This window comes from Myotis davidii, unplaced genomic scaffold (genome assembly GCF_000327345.1).
Source record: "Myotis davidii unplaced genomic scaffold, ASM32734v1 scaffold447, whole genome shotgun sequence".
Classification (NCBI taxonomy): Eukaryota; Metazoa; Chordata; class Mammalia; order Chiroptera; family Vespertilionidae; genus Myotis; species Myotis davidii.
This window is the reverse complement of record NW_006297827.1, coordinates 254,653-270,544: the sequence shown is the minus strand read 5'-3', so window position 1 is coordinate 270,544 and position 15,892 is coordinate 254,653. Positions and strand designations below refer to the sequence as shown.

At 38.1% G+C, this 15,892-nt stretch overlaps 1 protein-coding gene across 1 annotated transcript in view; it reads left to right on the top strand.

Moving 5' to 3' along the window:
- The window catches only part of FRY (FRY microtubule binding protein), a 409,004-nt gene that overhangs the window by 206,475 nt on the left and 186,637 nt on the right, over positions 1–15,892 (top strand). The window contains exons 19-26 of the mRNA XM_015570438.1: positions 50–232; positions 2,260–2,346; positions 4,663–4,922; positions 5,334–5,523; positions 6,131–6,255; positions 9,074–9,131; positions 9,976–10,067; positions 10,549–10,721. Coding sequence (XP_015425924.1) covers positions 50–232; positions 2,260–2,346; positions 4,663–4,922; positions 5,334–5,523; positions 6,131–6,255; positions 9,074–9,131; positions 9,976–10,067; positions 10,549–10,721 — 1,168 coding nt within the window. The remainder of the gene's footprint in view (positions 1–49; positions 233–2,259; positions 2,347–4,662; positions 4,923–5,333; positions 5,524–6,130; positions 6,256–9,073; positions 9,132–9,975; positions 10,068–10,548; positions 10,722–15,892) is intronic.

The following is a 15,892-nucleotide window of genomic DNA, read 5'->3' as shown; positions in this document are numbered from 1 at the left end:
TTTCCCTGTTATTTTTCTGATATAGAATGTTGTTCTTATTGTATGACAGTTTATTGCAAATGGCTCCAGCCACCGAATGCAGTCGGAACGAAGTCCCCATTGCAGTGTCCTCCATGCTGTGGAAGGCTTTGCTCTGGTTTTACTCTGCAGTTTTCAGGTGGCCACACGCAAACTGTCCGTTTTAATACTCAAGGAAATCCGAGCTTTATTTCTTGTCCTGGGTCAGCCTGAGGTATGGATTATTTTTCTGAAGTTCCCAATTTATTCCTTTCAAGAGTTTTGATGTTTAGATTAAAAATTGTAAATGATGCATTACTACTTTATGTTCTGTCATGTTACACATGATGTCAACACATGATCTGTGCTTCGTGGTGGTTTTTAATTATGAACTAGCACTATTAATGTAGGAGAGATAAGTCATATATTCTTAGAGCAATAGAAAAGCCTGTTTATCATTCTCCAAGAGATAGTGCTTATTAAAAAAAGTGAAGAATTAATATTAAGTTATAAATCATTTTGTCTTCATAATGTTCAGCATACATCAAAGTAAGCAGACATTATTACATTTATAATAGAGAATGAACTTAAGAAAATAATGGATACCATTTAAAATGATTGAGATACTTAAGAGTCTGGCTAACAGAAAGTCATTTAATCTTTACAACAGTAGAAAAAATGCATCATAAGAAAACATATCCCTTGAGATGGGAGAAATAAGCACATGATTAAGCGCTATAACTCCAGCTAACATCCCACCCTCAGTCAAGGGCACCCTTGTTCAGGTGTCCAGGCTCATGGCCTGCTGGCACAGGTGGCCAAACCCCAGGTATGAGTTGATTAAAGAAGGGCCAGCTGTTTATGCCACTACTTCTTTAGGAAAAAAAATGGTATTTTTCTTGTTTTAAATCATGGGTCTTGACTTATGATCCTCAAAATGGTCATTGTCTTTCCAAATCCATCACTGTCCTGGTTATTCACATTTTTTCAGATAGCTATCTGAAATATTTTAGGATCATGCCTCTGGTATCAAGTAAATAGATCTCTGAGACATGCTATACTTTGGTAAACCTCCATTAAGTCTCTGATTATGAGAATACTGATAACTATGTCAGTATCAGTTACTACCTAAGTGCTCTACACATATATTATCTTATTTAACTCTCACAATAACCTAAGAATGAGTATTGTTTTTACCCCCAATGTACAAAGACTGAGGTTTAGGGAGGTTAAAAGTCTTTATCAATAGCTAGGACATGACAGAGCCATCATTCAAAGCCAAATACAGATGCCTCTAAAGCCCCGTGTTCATACTGGTAATTGCTTTTCCAGCAGACTGTATGGGATGTTTCTCACACAGTGTGTTGTTTTCTTACACCAGCCATGACTCTTTGGAAACCATTCTCATTCTCATTTTGAAATCATTCTCATACATGAACAAAGATATTCCAAAGCTTCCCTATAAGGCTTCTAAGTAAACAATTTTATGTATCTGAGCTTTTCTATAATAAAGAATGGCAAACATACACATTCATTCACTTAGAAGAAGGGATTGAAAAGTACAAATTAGCAGTTACAAAATAGTCATGGGGATGTAAAGTACAGTATAGGGAATGTAGTCAATTATATTGTAGTAACTATGTATGGTGCCAGGTGGGTACTTGAAATGTCAGGGGAACCACATTGTAAAGTATACAATTGTGATACTTTTTTTTTTATGCCCATTCCAATTTGCTTCTTTTACCAAATAGCTATACACTACATAGTACCATGGCGAGCACGTGGTTAGTCTCCAGTACCCTTTCTTTAGCACTAAATTCAGTCACAGTCAGCAATTTATCAGTTATTTTAGCAGATCAGTGACTTCAGTAAGTAGCATTTTAGAGATCAGGCAAAGCATATTTTTGTGGGGTTTCCAGTCCTTAAAATTAATGACAACACCAGTGCTTCAGTGTATAACATCTGGTACAGTATTTAGATTCTTGTGCACATGTATGAATTGTTGAAATTCAGGTGCATGTGTTCTCAGTGCAATGTGAAATGGGAGTTCTAATTGCCTTCCACTGAAACTTCAAAGACTCAACTCAGAAGCATAGAGAGTTTTATCCACTGCCATTCACCATCTTGACACTCAGTTTTCTGTGAGAAAACCCTTATCACGGTCTTGCACACTGTTCTGCTTTCATGTTCTAGACAAAGGGAGTGGGCTGGATGGGAAGGATCCATTTTCCCATGGAGAGTAACCACCTCTCCTTTGTATAGGATGACGACAGGCCTATGATTGATGTCATGGATCAGCTAAGTTCTTCCATTCTTGAAAGTTTTATTCATGTAGCAGTTTCGGACTCAGTAAGTACATATTTGACTATTATTGCTAATCATTTTAAGTATAAGATCTGGACATGTCTGATAAAAGAGAGACAAAGAAAAATGGTATGGAAGAATTCAGGGGTTTTATGTCAGGTTGATAAACTGATGCAAAAGTACTTAGGAAGCTCTCGCTAGTGTAGGTCAGTGGTTAGAGAATCGGCCTGTGTACTGAAGGTTAGTAGGTTGCTTCCTGGTCAATGGCACAGACCTGGGTTACAGGTTTGATCCCCAGCCCAGTCTGGGTGTGTGTGGGAGGCAACCAATCGATGATGTGTCTCTCTTACATCGATGTTTCTCTCTCTCTTCCCTTCTCTCCCTTCCACTCTCTAAAAATCAGTGGAGGAAATATCCTCAGGTGAGAATTAACAAAACAAGAAAAAAGTACTTAGGAAAACAAGGCAGGATTTTCAAATACTGGTTCAGGAGACATTCAGATAATTTCAAGTGAAATTTGAGCCTTAGGTATATAAATAATATTTTTGAAAACTGCAATTTCAAGAATTGCTCAGGCTTCTTTAAGAAAATGAATTCACATTATTTATTGTACTTCACACTATATGTACCTTGTATTTAAAGGTGCTTTACAGTTTATAAGGTGCTTTCACATTTATTATCATTTTGACCCTGATAATATCAAAACTCAAAAACATTAAGAGGCACAGGGCCATAGTCACACAGAAGGAAGTGATAGGGCCCGGACTTGACCCTAATTGAACTCTGACTCTAGTACAGCTTTATCTGTCTCACAAACATATTCTCCCTTATAAAGTGCATATTAGCAGCTTCAGTTTTCATGAATAAGTAGAAAATAGATTGAAATAGATTTTAATTATCTGGTTTTTTTAAAAAATCAGTACAGTGCAGTCATGGAACCTGGACTAATTTCAGCTCCAAAGCTGAAGAGAGCAGGACACATCCCAGACGCATGCAGAATCCACACTGCCAATGTCCCTCATATATTCTTGTCAAATAACTATAAATGAATACAAACATAATTGACAAATAGCTATGAGTGACTAGAAAACCTAACAATACTTGTGAGCTTTGTGTGGCCTTTTCCAACTGAAATTCAACACAAATCTATATCTATGTAGCCTTGTTCTTGCTATGGTTGTAATAATAATGATAATACTAAAACTGTTAGCCATGCATTCATATCTACTGTGTCTTTTAGAAATTCAAATTGTTTGAACATGGAATGGAAGAGTCAAGTTTTATTATTTTATACACAGATTTTATTTCCCTGCAGGTTATATTTTGCTCATGTGATTTTGTTCTGTGTTTATCAGAATCAAAACCTTGAGCCAGGGTAATTAGGTCAGCAACTCTGCATTAGGTAGATGCACGGGAGGGGACATGGGGCAAGCAGTACCTGCTCTGTGCCAGGTGTTCTTACCTCCCATTCACGTAAAGGTGGAGTGAGAACAGCATTATAATCCCCAAGTCATAAATGAAGCACTCTGGGATGGCTGGGGGTTTTCTGGTCACAGGCTTTGGGCAGCGTCTGGGCTGGAATCTCTTCTCTCTGGTGCATTAACCATCTAGGCCACTAGTGGGGTGCTATGACCCACAGGAACTCTTAGACCCGGCAGAGAACATGGATTGTGTTAAATGCCTAACAAAAAAGAAGGCAATTTTCTCTCCTGGCACAGCAGTTACATTATTTGAAACTTGGTCTTCTATAAATTTTGATTTCTGGGCTTAAAAGAAAATGAACAAGAACTTATGTGATTAGATATCTTTCAAAAGGTTCTAGAATTTATTAGTTTGGCTTGATAGCATAGGACAAGAATATATAGGTATTTTACCTTAAAAATCATCAATAAAATACCTTTCATAAAAGGAATTAAACTCAGCCATCTCCCTAATTCATTATCATTGCTTTAAATATATATATATATTCTAATTATAGGTATTAAATACACATTTATGAATCTCAGAGATTAATAACTTTTCAGAATTTTAAAATGGCAAATCTTTGGTCTAGTTTGAATTAACTAATGTCATGTCTTTGTTCACCAAATATTTAGTGAGCAGCATCTGCTTACCAATGCACAGTGTTATATGACATTAAAACTATATGAAGTACAACCCCTGTCCTTAACCTCTGTACTTCAGTTGCTTGTCATCTAGCCTGGGAAACAGTGATGACTACCAACCAAATCCTATACGGTAGGGGTAGGAGGAGGTTTCAGAGTCACCGCATGGCTAGTTACAGAGGTGGTCAGGAAAAGCTATGATGAGGATGTGGAGTTTACAGTATGGTATTGATTCATTGCCCTCTTGCACCTGCAGGCCACCTTACCACTGACCCATAGTGTGGATCTTCAGTGGTTGGTGGAGTGGAATGCAGTCCTGGTCAACAGCCATTATGATGTGAAGAGCCCATCCCACGTCTGGATATTCGCTCAGTCTGTCAAAGACCCCTGGGTCCTCTGTCTGTTTAGTTTCCTGCGGCAGGAGAACTTGCCCAAGCATTGCCCCACGGCCCTCAGCTATGCCTGGCCCTATGCCTTCACTCGGCTCCAGTCAGTCATGCCCCTGGTGGACCCCAAGTAAGGGTCTATGTGCTTTCCTCTGTTCTGCTTGTAACCATTTTCCCTCTTACATTTTCATTTCATATAAGAGATTAAGATATTATAATCCTCTCTAGATTCTGAACTTCCTAACATAGAATTCTTAACATTGAATAAAAATCCGGTTCAAAGTTCTCATCTAGAGCTAGTTTTGTTGTTATTGTTGTTGCTTTTCATAATAATCAATATGAATGTCTAAGTACAGAATTTCAGACCTTACTGGTGAAAATGTTGTGAAAGTTTATACAACTTCCCATCCAGTAGTGACCTTCCCTGTCCAGACAATCTTGACAGATAGCTGTTCAACTCTCTTTGAGCACTTTGTAGGATCATTATTCAATGAGTGATATTTAAAATCCTGAACTAGTGCTCACTTCTCCATATTTCTAGTAGCCCAATTAATGCCAAGAAAACCAGCACTGCTGGCAGCGGAGACAGCTATGTGACCTTGTGGAGGAACTACCTCATTCTTTGCTTTGGAGTTGCAAAACCCAGTATCATGAGCCCGGGACACTTACGAGCTTCGACTCCAGAAATAATGGCGACCACGCCTGATGGTACAGTGAGCTACGATAACAAGGTGACATGACATGCTTCAGAAGAATTATTCTGTAAGGGTTTTTTTAGCTTGTTTGTCTAGAGTTCACAGTGCAAATTGTACTGTGCCTGCCATCTGGAGTATAGAGAATGAGATTTTCACCTTGACCATTTCTAAATTCCACTGAGTGTTTATGTGCATAATTTATAATTTCTGCCTGACAGGTGGACAGTAGAAGATAAAGAGAAGTGAGCAAACTTTCTTAAAACATTGGGGCTTGTATTTATTAGTGCCCTAAAGTTTGATTCGTGTCCTACATACCACATGTCTGTCACTCTACACCAAGTCGTTACCTTTAAACCGTGCCTTGATTAAATTATATTGTTAATGATAAGTTTTGTAGATTTAATTTGTTGGGGTTTTTTTAAGAAGACTATTATACTTTAAAGGTTCTTTAACTTGTGTCTCAGATGAAAAATGCATTAATTGTGCTATATCAAATGTATGGGTTGTTTAATTTTTCCTGAAATGATGGCAGTGCCTTGGGAAGTGGTTCAGACTTTGAAACTGTTATAATGGAGTCACCGTTTGATTAAAGGAAGCATGTTCCCATGTGACCTCTTTTTCTCTTTTAATTAACTTGTTTCAGGCCATGGGCACCCCATCGGTGGGAGTTTTGTTAAAGCAGTTGGTGCCTTTGATGAGACTAGAGGGCATTGAAATCACAGAGTCCTTAGTTTTAGGATTTGGAAGAACAAATTCCCTTGTTTTCAGGTACAGTAGTCTCAATAAGCTGTAAATTCATACATGCTGCTGCTGTCGTGGTTCCTGTTTTAACACAAGTCTGAGTTTGCTATTGGCGAGTACCTGAGATTTCTGGCTTGGCGCTGTTTCCTGTGTCCTGGCTGATGTGCATGAAACAACCCTTGCTTGCAGCTGTCTCATGTTCCACTTTTTGTCATTGCAACTTTGACTTTACCTCTCAGATTTTATCTCACTTAAAAGCTTTGTTTTAGATAACTAAAAAGAATTTCCCTGTCAATGCCCAGGTAACCAGACTGTCCAGAGGCTTTAAGGTCACAATAAGGAGTGTCTGCCAATAATGCAGCACTCTCAAAGGTGAAGCATTGGTAGAACTCTCTGAGGGATGACCTGTTACACTAGTGGACATTTCTATAAAGTGCTTTATCTGCCTTTATAGAACCATCATATCTTACTTTCTAGATTACTTAGTCATTTCACAGCTTTAATTAAATAACCATTCCATCTGAGGCAGTGCCAAGCCTTTGAAAGAGTCATCATAAAAAGGTTATATTCGGGCTACCTCTGATGACTTTAGCTAAGCAGGAAAGCCTACTAGGACAAATTAAATTGTATAGGTTTCACACAGATACAAAAGGGAATGCTCCAAGCATCTGAAAGACCCTATTTGAAAAATAAAGATTAATGAGATATCTTAGAGGCAACTGAAAAAGATCAGTTACATTATTCATGTAGAGAGTCAGATTTTATCCTTATAAAAAGTAATTGTGAGTGTAATATAATGAACAACAAAAACTGATGAACAAAACTCGATCTAGAGACAGGGAATCATCGAAAAGACCGTCAAACTTCAGAGGGAAGCCACGGGAGGGGTCTGGTGAAGGGGTAAGAGATCAACTTGTATGCATCATGTACTAGTAAGCATAACCAATGGACACAGACACTAGTGGGGTGAGGGCATGTGCTGGGGGTGGGGGTGGCCAGGGAGAGGTCAATGGGAGAAAAAGGAGTCATATGTAATACTATATGTAATACTTTAAACAATAAAGAATTTTTTAAAAAATGAATTTAAAAAAGGTAATTGTGCCCTAACCGGTGTGGCTCAGAGGATAGAGCATCGGCCTGTGGGACTCAAGGGTCCCAGGTTCAATTCCGGTCAAGGGCATTTACCTTGGTTGCAGGCACATCCCCAGTAGGGAGTGTGCAGGAGGCAGCTGATCAATGTTTCTCTCTCATTGATGTTTCTAACTCTCTATCCCTCTCCCTTCCTCTCTGAAAAAAATCAATAAAATATTTTTTTTAAAGTAATTGTGAGTCTGACTACTTGGATGTCAGTTAATTCGAGTTTTACTACTTATTTATTAAAACTAAAAAAGCATCATGTGAAAATACTATTAAGAACAATTCCTGAAATTTCTGAATATTTTCCCCAAAGAACCTGAGGCTTTCTTTTGCATATCTCATCCTCTTAGTGTTCCTTGGGGGAGGTAACTTATGCAACTTACTAACCATATAGATTTGGTATAATTATAGGATCTACCTCAGATTTATTAAATTAAATATAAAAATGCACATAGTAAATATTTGGTTAATGTCTGCTATTAGATGGAAGAGACCATTAATATTATTTCCGTCTTTGGTGAAAAAAATTCTAGCATCTATAGTGGAAAAATCTGGAATGAAATGCAGGCTTTCTATGTCTCGGTGCAGAATTCGATAGAGTTTACCTTCCTGTCCCTGGATTTCCCTGGAGGGCAATTTCTATTAGCACAAAATATTCTACCAGAAAATACAAGGTTTTTAGACATGGAGTGGATGATAAACAAAATACCTACCAACAGGTTAGATAATGGGGACAGGTGAAGTATGTACATGTAATATGAGATATATATTAACATGATCAAGCTTTTCTGTTTACTACGTAAGAGGTAAGGTTTTTATGAGAACTTCACTACTATAGTACTTGACATATTTATATTTGTCATATAGTTTAAATAAAAGGAATTTATCTCTGAAATTCCAAAAAACTTCATGTTAGAATCAACTATCAGTCATTCCCTGAGCACAGAATCCCAAAGGCAGTACTGTAGTACTGCACCTATCTCTTATGCTCTAATTAGACTGAACATTTCTGTGCAGAGACTCAGTTTCACTTATCTTCAAGTCCACAGTCTGTAGTAAAGTGCTTTGAATTTAGGAAGTACTTGCAAAATACAGACAGTCCTCAGGTTACATCAGACTTGACTTAAGTCATTTCATGGTTATGTCGCCATCTCCCATTTATTTATAAAAAAAAAAAAGTTCCATCATTTCGACATATGTGCATACGTGCTTTATGTTTTTTATTATTTATTTACCACAAGTAAAGGTCAGGAATTGTTATCTTTCTTTTAATTTTTTTTTTACTGTTTCACTTCTTCATTACTGCTGTGTATGTGCTCCATGTGAGTGACGTAGGTGCTTATGTAGATGGGTTCCGCCTTACAGCAAAAATCGCATTAAGTTGCGCCATAGGAATGGATCTCCAACGTAACCCGAGGACCTACTGTATTGTTTAATTGTTCAGACATTAAATCAAAACCAACTCAATACGTGAATTGAGCCAAAATTATATACACAGCACTGGGGTTAATACCAATAATACAAAGTATAGGCCAGTACCTAATTATGGTTCACCATGTGACTGGGAAATGGGAAGGCCAGGGGAGATTTTGATGTCAGATGCGAAGTGGAAAAACCAAATGATTTAGGATTGAATGGATATGTTTGGTGAGAAGTTTGGTGTCAATAATAATAATATATTTCAAATGCTTACCTTCTTCCTCTGTAGAGAATTGGTAGAAGAACTTCATCCATTAATGAAAGAAGCTCTGGAACGAAGACCCGAGGTAAGATTTTGAATTTAAATCATTAAGATTTAACCATTACCCAATGGTTTCCCCAGCATGCTTTTAATATTGAATCTTAACATTTTAGCTTTTGTTACTTCCATTTTTTCAATATTTTAATACTTAGTATAATATGGTTCTTACTTTAAAAGATTTTATGTCCTATATTTCTGAAAGCAAAACAACCTAAGTAGTCATATATATGTGAAGATATCATATTTATTTGAAAGAGGTTTGAGTTTATTGAATTTTGGTTTTTAGTTTGTTTGCTTGTTTTTCACAAGGGGTTAAATGGTCACAAATATTACTTGTTTCATCTGGCATATGAAGCGTTTTCCCCAACATTATCTTCCCCAAAGTGAACTCTGAAAAAGATAAACTTATAATGTAGCAGGATAAAAAATAAAATGTAAAAGAAGACTAAAATGAGCTTCCCATATAGTAGTAAGAATCAAGCAAGAAGTAACAAAAATTAAGCCGTTTGAGTAAGAACATGTGAGCTTCATGGTCAGATTGGCGGGAGTATTAGTGTCCACTCTTTTCCACTTGATTTAAGATGCTCCAGTCTTTCCACACATGCTTGGAGGATCTGGGAATTGAGGCTTGTTCTGAACATTTCCACCATATAGATACTTACCAACCCCCACCCCCCGATGATCTTTCTCTTACAACCTATAAAAGCAAACATCGTCTCTAAGGATTAGGAAGAAAGGAAAATACATTGTCTTTTATGTTTAGAAAATCGAAAAGGGCTAGGTTAGGCCTTTCTTTATCCCAGTTTCCTAAAGCAAAGCTCATATTGCCTTGTTCATGTCTATAAGTGGTATCACCTCTTTCTGTACAGAACAAAAAACGCCGAGAACGGCGGGACTTGTTAAGACTACAGTTACTTCGAATTTTCGAACTTCTGGCTGATGCTGGTGTAATAAGTGACAGGTAGGATGAAAATTTCCCCAAGTTGATCTCTGCTTACTACACTGGTCTACTTTTGTCTCTTTTTATTTCCTTTCTTTTAAAAAATATATTACCTTTAACTTTTACTTAGAAAAAGTCCAAAAATCTTGTGGGGGTTCTTAATCAGTTTACGCTGCATATAGGTCAAGAACAAATGTAGTGTGTCAGTTCTGACAGTGGATCTTATTTTCCATGAAGCATGTACCACTTTGGGAAAATACCACATGATCTCACGAAGGGAGGGGGGTAAGAGATCAACCGAAGGACTTGTATGCATGCATATAAGCATAACCAATGGACATAAGACACTGGGGGGTAGGGGAGGCCAGGGGACTGTCAAGGGTGGGGGGGGAAAAAGGGCACATATGTAATACCCTTTTTAATACTTTAAGCAATAAAAATAAAATTTAAAAAAAAGAAATGAAGACTGAGCATCTAAAAGTTCCATTTTTCTTTATTACAGCACAAATGGAGCCTTAGAACGGGATACTTTAGCCCTTGGAGCTTTGTTCCTAGAGTATGTAGACCTGACCCGCATGCTGCTAGAAGCTGAAAATGATAAAGAAGTTGAAATTCTTAAAGATATCCGGGCACATTTTAGTGCCATGGTCGCCAACTTGATTCAATGTGTTCCAGGTACAGTGATGCATCACTGCTCATTACTTACCTTTATGCTTGAAAACCCTTTTGTTCCTCAGGACAGTGCTTCCCTCTAATCCTCCTGGCTTGTGTGCAGGTCTGGGTGGGATTGTCTATTTGCCTTGAAATACTTGGAAATGTACATGAGGATAGATTGTGGTAATTCAGCACAGAGTTGGAAAGGGAACAATAGGATTTAAGCTTTGCTTTGTATTTGTCATTATTTCTATTCTTCATTTTGGTTTCCATGTGAAAATGAACCTAAGTGACTTCCATAACAAGGAGGGAATTCAGAGGGGACATTCACAGGTGCTTCATTTTTGTTCATTCTTGTGCTAATCTGTGAACATGTTTTAAAGTCTGTTTTGTCTGGTAGAAATATACACCAGCTTTCTTTTATTTGTTTCCCTTTGCATGAAATATCTTTTTCATCCCTTTACTTTCAATCTGTGTGTCTTTCTATCTGAAATAGTTTTCCTATAGACAGCTTATATATGGGTCTTATTTTTTTTACCCATTCTGCTACCCTATTTATTTTGATTAGAGCATTTAGTCCATTTAAGTAATTTTTTTAAATTATACATTTCAATTATTTATTTCATTAAATATTTGTGCTCAGTCACTGTACTGCACAGCAGATACCGTCTTTCTTGGGTGGAGCACACCCTTCCAGACAGCATCAGGTTGGGTGAATGCAATAGCCCCACACTCTGGACTCCCTGTCAACCCACTCTACAGAACTTCCACCCTGAAGAGAAGTCAAATGCCTGGACCAGGGTGTAGAGGTCTGGGTCAATGCAGGTAGTGTCAGTGACTGAGTTGTGTGACTTTGGGGAAGGGGCAATTCCCCCAACTTTCCTGTGAACCTGACTAGCACCTCCCCCTCAAGGGAGATCTACTAGCCCCACTCTCCTAGCACCTGACAGCCCCAGCCTTTCAACTTTAGGTGTCTCCACCCTGATGAGATCTGGGCAGAATCTGGGACAGACTGAGTTGTATCGCCCTGGGAAAGGGGAAATTTTCCCCTCACACGCCCAACTGGTGCAAGATCTTCCCTTCACACAGCCAAATCTTGATCTCTTGGGCCTGATAAACTCTGCTGGCCTCATCCTAACAACTCCCTGAGATCCTGACCCACCCCAAAGGTGTGTAAGCACCCAGCAGTTGGCAGCTAGACTTGGTATTACTGGGACATTCTAATTTGCTAAGTGGCCTCAGACCTAGCACTGGCACTGAGTTTGAACCTATGTAGACCTGGTGATCACCTCTCTCCCCTACCCAGTGACTCACTGGGAACCTATCACATGCAACTTGAGTACCACAAAAGGCTCTTTCAGTGACTGAGCCTAACAGGCAGCCAGCAGGTGGAGGCAGGCAGAGTCAGACTTCAGGTTTCCTTGGGACTTTTGAAGACTTGCTCCCTGGCCCAAGGTTGGTAAAAGCAAGCGTTAGTATGCAGCTTGATCCTTTCCGTGCACGCCCAGGCCCAGCAGAGGCAGCCACAAATTGTGGACCACTTTGTAGCTCCAAACAGTTTGTCCAGAGCCAGTCACAAGCAGCGTCTGACATTGACCTGCACCAGATTCCCATCCAAGAAGACCTAGAACCAACATACCCACTGGTGATATTCAGACATCATCACAGCAGGATCCAAATAGCTTCACAAGGGGCACATCCAAAGGACGATTTTGACATGCACCAGACCCTGCTGAGGTGAATTCTACTTTTGTGTGATCAGCACCTGTAAGCAGCTTATTCACTGTGGTTGGAATTGATCCTCACAGTCAGCCCGCCTAATGGTCAATCTACACACAAACAGGCCAATAGCAATTAAGATTCAATTACAACAGAAAGTCCTACAAGGCATATTCCAGGAGCACCCAGCAGAGGTGATCAAGGAAATTTTGCCATGGGGTCCCACAGGACATCTACTACCTAAGGCCACCCCAGCAAGACTGGGAGTTAAAGCATACCTACTTAATACATAAAAATAAACACAAAGAGGCAGCCAAGATGGAGAGCGAATATGCCCCAAATGAAAGAACACAAGAAATCTGCAGAATAAAGTTAAATGAAATGGAGGCAAGCAATCTACCAAAATCTTAGAAACAGCAAGAGAAAGGTAGTCAGTTACCTACAAGGGAGCTCCCATAAGACTATCATCTGATTTCTCAACAGAAACATTTCAGGCCAGAAGGAATTGTCATGAAATATTCAAAGAGAAAAAAAGCAAGGACCTAATTTACTCAACAAGACTATCATTTAAAATTGAAGAAATAAAGAGCTTCTCAGAGGGAAAAAAAAAGCTAAAGGAGTTCATTACCACCTACTCAGTATAATAAGAAATGTTTAAAAAAAATGACAGGCAGATTCCTCTGAATAAAAAAGAAAGAAAGAAAGAAAGAAAGAAAGAAAGAAAGAAAGAAAGAAAGAAAGAAAGAAAGAAAGAAAGAAAGAAAAAAAGTGTTAAAGGGTCTTCTTTAAGAAGGAGGAGGAACAGGAGGAGAAAAAAACACAAAGGAATATAAATTAAAAGAATAAAATGGCATTAAATATGTACCTATTAATAATCACTATAAATATAAATGGATTAAATGCTTCAATCAAAAGACATAGGGTGGCTGAATGGATAAGAAAATAAGATATATATACATATATACTCTCTGCAAGAGGCCCACCACAGAATGAAAGATATACACCGAGTAAAGGTGAAGGTATAGAAAAAGGTATTTCATACAAATGGAAATGAACAATGAACTGGAGTAGCAATACTTATATATGACAAAATAGACTTTAAAACAAAGGCTACAGTAAGAGCAAAAGAAGGACAATTCATAATGATAAAGAGAGCAATCCAACAAGATTATATAACCCTTGTAAATATTTATGCACCTAACATAGGAACACCTAAATATATAAAACAAATCTTGATAGACATAAAGGGAGGGATAGACAATAATATAGTCATAGTAGGGGACTTTAATACCACATTAACACCAATGGATAGATCTTCCAGGCAGAAAATGACAGAAAATCAACAAGGAAACAGTGGCCTTAAGTGACACACTAGATCAGATGGATTTAATTGATATCTTCAGAACATTTCACCCAAAGGCAGCAGAATATACATTTGTTTCAAGTGCACATGGCACATTTTCTAGGATAGACTACATGTTAGACAAAAACAAGTCTCAGTAAATTTAAGAAGGTTAAAACCATGTTAATCATCTTCTCTGGCCATAATGCTATGAAACCAAAAATCAATCACAAGAAAACAACTGAAAAACACACAAACACATGGAGCTAAATAACATGTTACAAAACAATGAATGGATCAACAACGAGATCAAAGAAAAAATAAAAAGATACCTTAAAACAAATGAAAATGAGAACACAACAACCCAAAATCTGTTGTATACAGCAAAAGCAGTTCTAATAGAGAAATTCCTAGCATTACGGGCCTACCTTAAGAAACAAGAAAAAATCTCAAGTAAACAATCTAACTTTACACTTAAAGGAACTAGGAAAAAAAACTAACAAACTCCAAAGTGAGTAGAAGGATCAGAGCAGAAATAAATGACAGAGACTTAAAAAAAACAATACAAAATATCAATGAAACCAAGAGTTGGGTCTTTGAAAAGGTAAACAAGTTTGATAAACCTTTAACCACACTCATGAAGAAGAAAAGAGAGAGGATCCTAATAAATAAAATCAGACATGAAAGAGGAGAAGTAACAAGTGTCCACAGAAATACAAAGTATTGTAAGAAAATATTATGAAAATCTGTATGCTAACAAATTGGACAATTGGGACAAAATGGATAAATTCCTAGAAATATACTATCTTCCAAAACTGAATCAGGAAGACTCAGAGAATCTGAATAGACAGATTATAATTAGTAGAATTGAAGCAGTAGTCAAAAAACTCCTGACAAACAAGACATGGACCAGATGGCTTCACAGGAGAATTTTATCAAACATTCAACGAAGAACTAACAGCTATTCTTTTTAAAATATTCCAATAAATTCAAGAGGAGGGAAGACTCCCAAGCTTATTTTATGTGGCCAGCATTATCCTAATTCCAAAACCAGATAAAGACACTATAAAGAAAGAAAATAATAAGTTAATATCCTTGATGAACATAGATGCTAAAATCCTCAACAAAATATTAGCAAACCAGATCCATCAATACATTGAAAACATCATACACCATGATCAAGTGGGATTTATTCCTAGGATGCATGGTTGGTAATGATATCCACAAATCAATAAATGTGATATACCACATAAACAAAATGAAGGGTAAAAACCACATGATTGTATCAATAGATGCAGAATAAAGCATTTAATAAAATCCAGCACCCAACCTATATAATAAAAGGGAAATACGCAAATTGACCCTAATGGCGGAATGACCAGTCACTATGATGAGCACTGACCACCAGGGGGAAGATGCTCAATGCAGGAGTGGTCAGTGCGCTTCCACAGAGGGAGCACCACTCAGCCAAAAACCGGCTCATGGCTAGCCAGCGCAGCAGTGGTGGCGGGAGCCTCTCCCGCCTCCGCGGCAGCACTAAGGTTGTCCAGGGAGAGTGGGCCTATGCTGTTAGTCGGACATCCCCTGAGGGCTTCCAGGCTGCCAGAGGGATGTCTGACTGCCAGCTTAGGCCCCGATCCCCCGGGGAGTGGGCCTAAGCCAGCAGTCGACATCCCCCAAGGGTCCTGGACTGCAAGAGGGCACAGGATGGGCTGAGGGAACCCTAACCCCCAAATGCACAAATTTTCATGCACCAGGCCTCTAGTTTATAATAAAAACTCTCAGCAACATGGAAATAGAGAGAACATACTTCAACATAAAGGGTATATAGGACAAACCTACAGCCAATATAAAATTCAGTGGAAAAAAAACAAAAATGTTTACCTTAAGGCTGAGAATGAGATAGGAATGTCCACTTTCACCACTCTTAGTCAACATAGTACTGGATGTCCTAGCCACAGCTACAGTCAGACAAGAGGAAGAAATAAAAGGCATCCAAATTGGAAAAGAAGAAGTACAACTGTCATTATTTGCATATGACATGATACTGTATATAAAGAACCCTAAAGATTCCACCAAAAAACTATTAGAACTGATACATGAGTTCAGTAAAGTAGCAGGATACAAACTA